The sequence below is a fragment of the Cetorhinus maximus genome, chromosome 1, assembly GCF_964194155.1.
Source record: "Cetorhinus maximus chromosome 1, sCetMax3.hap1.1, whole genome shotgun sequence".
NCBI classification, from domain to species: Eukaryota; Metazoa; Chordata; class Chondrichthyes; order Lamniformes; family Cetorhinidae; genus Cetorhinus; species Cetorhinus maximus.
The window spans coordinates 16,109,608-16,119,467 of record NC_135879.1 but is presented as its reverse complement, the minus strand read 5'-3'; the positions used below and the strand labels follow the sequence as shown (position 1 = coordinate 16,119,467).

At 43.9% G+C, this 9,860-nt stretch overlaps 1 protein-coding gene across 4 annotated transcripts; it reads left to right on the top strand.

The window, feature by feature from the left end:
- The first annotated feature begins 3,347 nt into the window (after positions 1-3,347).
- hopx (HOP homeobox) lies at positions 3,348-7,901 on the top strand. Of its 4 annotated transcripts, none has more exons than XM_078543353.1 (3): positions 3,348-3,453; positions 3,890-4,092; positions 7,430-7,901. In XM_078543353.1, the coding sequence occupies exons 1-3, from the start codon at positions 3,390-3,392 to the stop codon at positions 7,505-7,507; spliced, it is 345 nt and encodes a 114-aa protein (XP_078399479.1). In that variant the 5' UTR covers positions 3,348-3,389; the 3' UTR covers positions 7,508-7,901. The 4 variants fall into 4 exon arrangements, with proteins under 4 accessions (XP_078399479.1, XP_078399562.1, XP_078399743.1 ...); XM_078543436.1 differs by having other exon boundaries at positions 3,357-3,513; XM_078543617.1 differs by having other exon boundaries at positions 3,362-3,474.
- Positions 7,902-9,860: the final 1,959 nt, after the last annotated feature.

Genomic DNA, 9,860 nt, shown 5'->3' with positions numbered 1-9,860 from the left:
ATGTCCCCAGAATATTTATCCAGACCTTTGGATTACTGGTCTAGTAACATTACCACTGTACTCCCTGCTTACTCCCCCTCCCTGCCCAACTGTCCAAAACTCTGAAACTGGGTGGAGGGGGGCGGGGTATGGTATTATCGAGCAGCTGGAAGTGGGAAGGAGAAATTTAAATGAGGGAAACATTTTTAGAGATTAAAAAAATGATTAGGAAACATTTTCTTTCAGTAACTCAAAATGAAACAGCACCTGGGATTTTACTTTGCATAATAAAGACTACACATCAGTTCCTACAGATTGGAAGGTGGCAAATGTAACCCCACTATTTAAAAAAGGAGGGAGAAAAAACAGAGAATTACAGACCAGTTAGCCTAACATTAGTCATGGGGAAAATGCTAGAGTCTATTATAAAAGATGTGGTAACAGAACACTTGGAGAGCATTAATGGGATTAGACAAAGTCAGCATGGGTTTATGAAAGGGAAATTATGCTTAACTAATCTACTGGAGTTTTTTTGAGGATGTAACTAGTAGAATAGATAAGGGAGAACCAGGGGATGTGGCGTATTTGGATTTCAAGAAGGCTTTTGATAAGGTCCCACATAAGAGACTAGTGGGCAAAATTAAAGCACAGTGGATTGGGGGTAATATACTGGCATGGATTGAGAATTGGCTCACAGACCAGAAACAGATGGCAGAATTTTGCCCTTGATGGGCGGGTGGGTCCCACTGGCTCGGCGGCGGGCAGGCAGCTGACCACCGCTGCCAAAATGGGCCCCGCCGCCATTTTGAGTGGGCGGGCCAATTAAGGCCCACCCAGCGGGCTGCCCAACGGGAAGTGCTATGCGTTTCCTGTATGGGGTGGGGAAGGATTCCCCAACTGTCAAAGTGCGCTCTTCCGCGCATGCGTGCGAAAGAGTGCACTGCTCCCTGAGACTAAGTGCTGTCTCAGGGAGATTGGTGAAAGGTTTATTAATTTAAAAAATAGAAAAATTTAAAAACTATTAACATGTCCCCCTCATGTGACAATGTCACACGAGATGGGACATGTTAATAAAAAGCACAGAAACTTTATTAATATTTTTAAAAACGGACATGAAACTTCATCCCGCCAGTGGATGAGGTTTCATGTATTATCAGAAGCCCACTGGGGCCCCTGGCCTGCCTGCCAGCCTTAAGGTTGGACGGGCAGGGCTTTTAATTGGTTCAACTACCCTGTCAATGGCCTCAATTGGCCATTGACAGGTCAGCGGGTGGACAGCTGATTTCGCTGTCTGCCCGCCTTCCTGAATATTTAAATGGGGCGGGATGATGTCAGGGGTTCCTCCCAATGTCATCCCGCATCATTTTTGCGTCGGCGAGCGGGCCCCGCCCCCAACTCGCCGATGGAAAAATTCAGGCCAGAGAGTGGGAATAAATGGGTCTTTTTCTGGGTGGCAGGCAGTGACTAGTGGTGTACCGCAGGGATCAGTGCTTGGGCCCCAGCTATTCACAATATATATAAATGACTTGGATGAGGGAAACAAATGCAATATTTCCAAGTTTGTTGATGACACAAAACCGGGTGTGGTTGTGAGGAGGATGCAAGGAGGCTTCAGGGCGATTTAGACAAATTGTGTGTGTGGGCGAACACATGGCAGATGCAGTATAACATGGATAAATGCTTCAGTGTGAAAAGCAGAAAGGCAGAATATTATTTAAATGGTGATGTATTGGGAAATGTGGATGTACAAAGGGATCTGGGTGTCCTTGTACACCAGCCAATGAAAGTAAACAGGCAGGTGCAGCAAGCAATTTGGAAGGCAAATGGTATGTTGACCTTCAATGTAAGAGGATTTGAGTTCAGAAGTAGGGATGTCTTACTGCAGTTATACAGGGCCTTGGTGAGACTACACTTGGAGTATTGCGTGCAGCTTGGTCTCCCTACCTAAGAAAGGATATACTTGCCATAGAGGGAGTGCAGCGAAAGCTCACTAGGCTGATACCGGGGATGGCAGGACTGTGGTATGAGGAGAGATTGGTTCGACTGGGCCTGTATTCACTAGAGTTTAGAAGAATGAGAGGGGATCTGATTGAAACGTATAAAATTCTAACAGGGCTAGACAGACTGGATGCAGGGAGGATGTTTCCCCTGGTTGGGGAGTCTAGAACCAGGGCCGCAGGCTCAGGATATGGGGCAGGCCATGTAGGACTGAGATGAGGAAAATTGTCTTCACTCAGAGGGTGGTCGACCTGTGGAATTCTCTACCACAGAAGGCTGTGGAGGCCGGGTCACTGAGTATATTCAAGAAAGAAATTGATAATTTTTTTAGATATTAGGGGCATCAAGGGGTATGGGGAAAAAGCAGGAATATAGCGTTGAGATAGAGGATCAGTCATGATCATATTGAATGGCGGAGCAGGCTCGAAGGGCCAAATGGCCTACTCCTGTTCCTAGTTTCTATGTTTCTTTGTAAAAGTACCTCATTGGCTGTGAGGTGCTTTGGGACATCCCATAGTTGCAAAAGGTGCTACCTAAATGCAAGCACAAATTCACAGAATTGTTACAACACAGGAGGCCGTTCAGCCCATCGTGTCTGCTTCAGCTCTCCCAATGTGCACTTCACCTAATGCCATTTCCCCACCTTCTCCCTGTAACCCTGAACATTCTCCATGTTCAGATAATAATCCAATTGATCCTGCCTCCTCCACACTCTCAGGCAGCACATTCCCGATCTTAATCACGGGCTGTGTGAAAAAAAACTTTCCTCACGTCACTGTTGCTTCTTTTGCCGATAAACCTTAAATCTGTGCCCTCTTGTTCCTTCCACCAACAGTTTGTCCCTATCCACTCCGTCCAGCCCATTCTTTTCAATACCTCTATCAAGTCTCCTCTCAACCTTCTCTTCTCCAAGGAAAACAGTCTTAACTTCTCCAATCTATGCAACTGAAGTCTTCCTTCACTTTACCAGGTTTCTTGACGAGGTGTCAGCTGTGGCTCAGTTCATAGCACCCTCGCCTTTGAATCAGAAGGTTGTGGGTTCATGTCCCACTCCCGGAAACCAAGAACTGCGAATGTACTCGGAAGAGTTACATGCGATCTGTTGATAACTCGAAAGAGTTACCAGGTTACTTTATCATTGTTCTGCCACTGGAGAAAAACAATGTCCCTGATGAATTGGCATCTGATCCTGTACCATTTATTTGGGACGAGGCCCAATACCTGATAAATCTGAGCTGACTGAAATACATTGCGCCCAATACCTGATAAATCTGAGCTGACTGAAATACATTGCCTGTGATGCTGTGCTGTACTTTCACTTGGTGTATCTCTCTCTCTCTCTCTCCACCACCCCCGCCCCTCTCTCTCTCTCTCTCTCTATATCGAAAGCTTGCAGCAAACAAGCAATCTGCATGGTAACCAGAAGGATCTGGGAATTGCTTCAGGAAACTCGTGGGCTCCAATTCTCCACTGCCAGTGAGCATCGTGCCTAGCAACGTTAAGTGAAGGCAGTTTATATATCTTTCGGATGCAAAGGTTCGGACAAGGGAGCGCTATTAATTACCTTGTTTCGTTTAGAAACATAGACGACGTGTCCTTCCCACTCTGCCTGTTTGTGGCTCACTGTCTCTGGGTAATCGCAGAATTAAACGGCGGGAGCCATTTAAGTTGTTGTATTTTACTGTGTAACTGTGAAATGTCTCTGGCAGACTTTGCATTGGGGTCGAGCGAGGGAAGCTCCAGTGTCTCTTAGCTGATGCATGATACAAACTATTTCACCAGGGTGTGATAATTGTTAGCACAGGGACTTATTCGCCTTAGGCGGTGGCATTAGGTTTCAGATTCATTAAATACTCATCACAGCCTACCTTCCCTCTCTCCCTCTCTATCTCTCTCTCTCGCCTATTCGCAGTAGCCCTCCAGGGACCCAGCGCGATGGAGCAGAGCGGGGCAGGGAGTTCGACTGATCACGGACCCGGCTCCGTGGGAACTTTGGAACTGAAAGACGATCAGGTTCAGCTGCTGGAAGAGAACTTCGCCCGAATGAAGCAGCCAGACGCCTCGTCGTTGATGCTGATAGCGGCGGAATGTGGTCTGTCAGAGGCGGAGACGGCGGTAGGTAACCCAGCCCCGAGTGCAGGCAACTGGGACTCCCGTGGCAAAGCTCTGCGGCTGCCCCTTGACTCCAATCCCCCAGATGTTGAATATAAATAATAATTTGGCTTGATGTCAGCCAACTTTTTCTCGTACATCGGGAAAACCCGGGCATTTGAGTAGCTTCTAGATCTAGCAGTCTACTGGGGGGAAAAAAAATATTCCATTCTGCATTTAATTCGCAGTAGCTTTTAGCTTTTTGTTTTTATCTCTGCATTTAATTGTGGCTGATTCTTGGTCTTCAGAATCTCCTCCTAGGATTGCCAACCCCCGTCTGAAGGAATTAAAGGTTCATTTGGGTTATTGTTCTTACGCATCCTAGCAGCATTAAAATGTCGCTTTTGATTTTTGTTTCCTTTGAACATTTGCTTGTTAAAAATGTGAGGGTGGGGAGAGACTCTGAGCAGGTTGGCAGCTGGGTAGCCGTGTGTTGAAATCTCCAGGGATGTGTCCGACCAAAGTTGGGAGACCCTGGTGCAGTTTTAATAGGAGTGAAGTCGGTTCCATTCGGTAAAACTCCATAACCAGGAGAGAAGCTCCAAAAATCTTTAATGTAATTATTATTTTCCTCATCCTGACAGGGGGTATTCTTAAAACTCTTGCTCACTCATGACAATATTAAACTAACTGCCTACAGTTTAAGGCCTGAATAAATGCACTTCTATTTCTGCCTCTTGTAGAGTCATTTGCAACATTGAGGGAGGCCATTTGGCCCTTCCAGTCCATGCAGGCTCTCTGTAGAGCAATCCAGTCAGCTCCATTCACCCTCTTAATCCCTGTAGCCCTGCAAGCTTATTTTCATTTAGCATCATTGATTGTCTCTGCTCTCAGCTCCTTCATAAGGCACTGAGTTCTAGGGCATTGCCACTCACTGCATTAAAAATATCTGTCCTCCCGTTCCCCTGCATCTCCTGCCCAAAACCTTAAACATATGTCCTCCAGTCCTTATACCATCAGCTCATGGGAAGCTAAGCTTTTCCTCATCTACCTGATACAAACCTGTCATCATCTTGTACACCTCTATCAAACCTTCCCTCAAACCCCTTTACTTGTTTTTTTTTTCTTCTTGTTCATTGGTTTTGTGTCCTTTGAAAGTTGTGGCCCTCTAGTTTTTGAAAGGTTTTCTTTCAGACTGTTAGTGTTTTTTTTTTAAAGCCTGTCGCTTCCTTGTTTGATAAATCCTCCTGCTGAACACCAAGATCTGTTGATATCATCAACCTGAGGTTTATGCAATAAATAGGAATGTGGATTTCACTATTAGTAGAGAACATTGTTCACGGGGAGTACGAGGAACTTTAGGGTACCCCGACTGTAATTTTCTGTCCATTAATTTTTAATATATTCCTTTGTTAATGGATAGAAAATCATAGGTTGCATGCCTGTCATTTCCCAAGATGAGTGTGCCAGATCGCTGAATTATCCCAACAGGTGGCACCAAAGGATTGCATGATACACACACCTAAAAAGGCCATGAGAATAGAAATGTCTGCACAACTCCATGAGAGTAAAGTTTGGAAACCGCAATGAAAGTTGATCCATAGAGGATCAGGCTGTTCAGAAAATCTTAAACAGGTAATGGTAGCATTAATAGATGCTTGGAACAGATGAGCAAACTGGTTATATTTTGCATAAACAAGTTTTGCGAGTGTCTTGGGCTGTAACTCCGATATCAGATGAGATACAGGAACTGTTTGAGACCAAACTTCTCTCCGTGGTCTACCACAGCAGCCAAATGACTGTAGTGCCATGTACACCCAACCACTATTGATCCCTGTTTAACCCTATCAATGCCTCTAACGTTTAACCATTTTAAATTCCTGTTTAACCCTGTAAGCGTCAGAATATATATTTCGACATGGGAAAACTGAACATTCTCTACAGGCAAAGGTCTGAACCTGATTATAATATACTGTTCCATATAAACCTCTGACATGCAAAGAAATTGTTGGTCATTGAGCACTGCTTGGATTAATGATTCTGTAAATGTGCTTTAGCAGAATTCAAGACATCAAATTTGTAATATCTATTGAAGTTGGCTGCTCATATTGTATAGCCGAATCTAAATGCCAATTAAGTGACTTGCAAATTGTTGCACTTGAATCTAACAGTAATGCAAGCTGTCAATTGATCATAAATCATTAATCCTCCTCCTGCAACACCTCTCCATTGTTATCTAGCTTGGTGGGATTGCACTCTCCTAGTTCCATTCTTATCTATTCGGCAGTAGCTAGAGAATCTCCAGCAAAGGCTTCTCTTCCTGCTCCTGCACCATTACCTCTGTGTCCCCACAAGCATATATGCTTGGCCCCCTCCTATTTCTCACCTACATGCTGCCGCTCGGCAACATCATCCAAAAGCATAGCATCACGTAGACAGGCAACACCCAAATCTACCTCACCATCGCCTCTCTTGACCCAGCCATTATCTATAAATTGTATGTCTGCTTGCCTGACATCCAGTGCTGGGTGGGGAGAAATTTCCCCAGCTAAATATTGGGAGGACTGAAGCCACTGGCAAATATTTGAAGTTGAACCAGATTGTTTGCAAACTTAATGTCACATTTGATGAGCCTTTGAGCCTCTGATCACCTACCTGTGCTGTCACTATAAGACCGCCTATTTCCACTTTTAACATTGCCCACATCTGCTCCTTCCTCAGGCCCTCTGGTGCTGAAACCCTCTCTCATACCTTTGTTACCTCTGGGCATGTCTGATCCATCATATTCCTACCCAGCGTCTCACTACCCTCTTATAAACTTGAGGTCATCTAAAACTCTGCTGCCCGTGTCCTAACGCACATCATGTCCCACTCATTCGCCTATCGTTCCCTGTGCTGACTGACTACACTGACTCCCAGCTGAGTAACACTTCAGCTTTTAAAATTTTCATCCTTTAATTTAAATCCCTTCATGGCCCCACTCCACCCTATCTCTTAATCTCCTCCAGCCTCACAACCCTCACACCTGTGTTCCTCTAATTCTGGCCTCTTCAACATCCTTGATTTTAATCACTTCACTGTTGATGGCTGTGCCTTCAGCTACCCAGGCCTTGAGTGGTAAAATTCCCTTCCTCACCTCTTCGCCTCTCTAGTGCCCTCTTATTTTATGACGATCCTTTAAAACTTAACTCTGACTAAGCTTTCAGTCATCTGCCCTAATATCTCCTTGTGTGGCTCAATGTCGAATATTGTTTGATAACGTTCTTCCTAGGAACATTTTACTACATTAAAGGCACTATATAAATATAAGTTGTTGTCGATTGGGAACCATAATCTCATAGCTTTGTTTGTATCTCTTTAGCAATGGTTTAAGATGCGATATGCAAAGTGGAGACAATCAGAAGGATTTCCTCCAGAATGTGGATCTGTCAAAGACTGAAGACTGGTAAATGCTGCCAAAAGCATCACCATGGCGTCCATTCAACAACACTGCAGGCTACTTTCATGCTGAATACAGCCTGTGAAGTGAATGTCTCCTAGTTTAGGATCTGAGCATAATACCTCCTTTCAGTAACTTGGGTTTATTTTTGTGAATTTAAAGTATAATTGATTTCATATTTTGCTTAGTTTATTGAGTACTCATTTACATTAATTACATGCTAATTTCAGTTTATTAATGTGATTATTAGGTGAGTGAATTTGTTTATTGGGTTTAAGTGCAATTATTAAATCGTTTATCTGTGAGACATTAAGTAATATATAATTTGAAACTGAAGACAAGCACTGTAAGCCTTTCATGCCCTTTAAATAAACAAGTCTATGGTTTTCACTTACCAAGTGTTATGACTGGGATGGGAGGAGTGCGCGTTTGATCCTGCCCCACAACTTCACAGGTCGTACCATAATTTAAAAGATTAATTTTCTCACCAAAATAGTCAATCGTCTATTTCCCCTACTGGTGCCCAGAATAAACCAGGCTTCTTTCAATAAACATGGAACAATTGTTTATTATAAAACAAAACTTTTTTAACAAGTTGCAAGTACTGGTTAACACACACTTATAATCGGGAAGCATAACCATCTGTCTCTTCCTAAAGAATTCCCCAATACGCGCACAGACAAACAAAGGACAAACGGATAGTCTCTCTGCAGAGTTGGGCTCTAGAGGATGGGTATTACGAAGGGTAAAGTTCCCAGGGTCTCGACGCTGTTGACCTGGAGTTCCCTTGTGTGAAGGCCTGGTCTGGTGGGTTTCTGGAAGTTCCCATCGGCTGGTCTCCATTTTGCAGGTCCAAATGTAGACCAGTTATGCTCAGGTGAGGGCCCTCTGGCTGCAGGTTAATTGCCATACACGATTTTAGGCAAGGCAGAGAGAGAGAGCACGAGAGAGAGCCAGTCTTCCTTCCTCCATTTGTTCCCTAACAAAATGCCTTCAAAACCAGGTTCAAAGATTGCTTTCTCTCTGCCATGTGATTTCCAGCAAGTTACTAGCCTTTGCTTCTCTTCAGTCTTTTTCTCCATTTAATTAGTGATTGCAGTTCAAAGCACACAACCAGATCTTCCTCAAGTATCATAAAGGTCAGGTGATTTCTTGGAAGAGGCCTGCTGGTTAACAATTCCAAGATAAAGCTGTGACCTTTTTTAAAGAAAAAAAAATAAATAAATAAAATCCCAGGTCAGCATCCAAATGTACAGATAATGCCAAATCCTTCCATTTTGTAAAAGAAAAATTCAGTCTTGAGAGATATGATTCCAACACAAGTCAACTTTGTCCAGTGACAAAGGCTGATATTTGCCTATTCTCCTTCTGCAGGGCAGTGGGATTGTTGAGGGGGGACACTTGAGGAAAGAAGCCATGAGGTTTACTACTTTTACAGTTAAGTGAATAATTGGCATCCAGCCTGTGGAGGGCGAGTGGTTCGTCTATATATTTGTTGGATGCCTGTTATTAAGGCAGGAAGCATGCTGTACTGTTGGCATTGAGAGTTCTTTATTGATACATCTCATACACTCCTCAAACTTTTAGAGCAGATCTGGCAGGCTGGAGAGTTGGTTTATGGGGCTGTTAGCGCTGGTCGTGGGTTTTGTTATATCCCAGAATAATTGGATTTGGGCATAGGACAAGAAAGTGTATCAGCCTCATCATCTTCATCATTCGTGGATGTGGCAGGAGTTAAATGTGTGGAGTATAAGCAGGGTATTCAACATGTGAGCCTGACTTCTATCGTGACAGGTTGACTCAGTTAGTAGCACTCTTACCTCTGCCACTTCAGGTGAATCCCATGGAATCCCATAGCACTTTTCAAGGAAGAGCAAGAGTTTGTCTGAATCCTGGTCTATTCTTGTCTGGTATTTGTGGGACATTGCTTTGTTTGAATTGACTGCTGTGTTGCACTGAGACTATGCCAGGCAGTTCCCCACAAGAAAATTTGGGAATTAGAAGACAAGGTACACTACAGATGGCTTCAAATGATGCCCACACTGTGCTAGTTGGTTAGGAATTACTGGAGCTCTGCTGAAGCTCCGATAATGCTTTGTGAAATTTTCTGCTGTTTCCTGCTGTGAACTGACTGAAAGGCCCTTCGGGCCTTGTTTCTATGCTGATGCTTGCAAATGAAAGGGAGGATGACATTGATGGCAATGGCAAGTGTGGACAAAGCTGCTCTTCCTCCTCCATTGCCTCTTGAGATTCCAGAGCATTTATGGAATAATAATAATAGGAAGGGGTGATTAAAGTGGTGTTGGCAACCCAAATTCATATGCACTTGTGTGTTAACAAAGAGTCACTGGAA

Coding starts and splice junctions, on each gene's coding strand:
- hopx (XM_078543353.1), top strand. CDS start 3,390: ATGGTAACCAGAAGGATCTGGGAATTGCTTCAGGAAACTCGTGGGCTC. Junction 3,454..3,889: donor GCTCCAATTCTCCACTGCCA/GTGAGCATCGTG, acceptor GCCTATTCGCAG/TAGCCCTCCAGGGACCCAGC. Junction 4,093..7,429: donor TGTCAGAGGCGGAGACGGCG/GTAGGTAACCCA, acceptor GTATCTCTTTAG/CAATGGTTTAAGATGCGATA.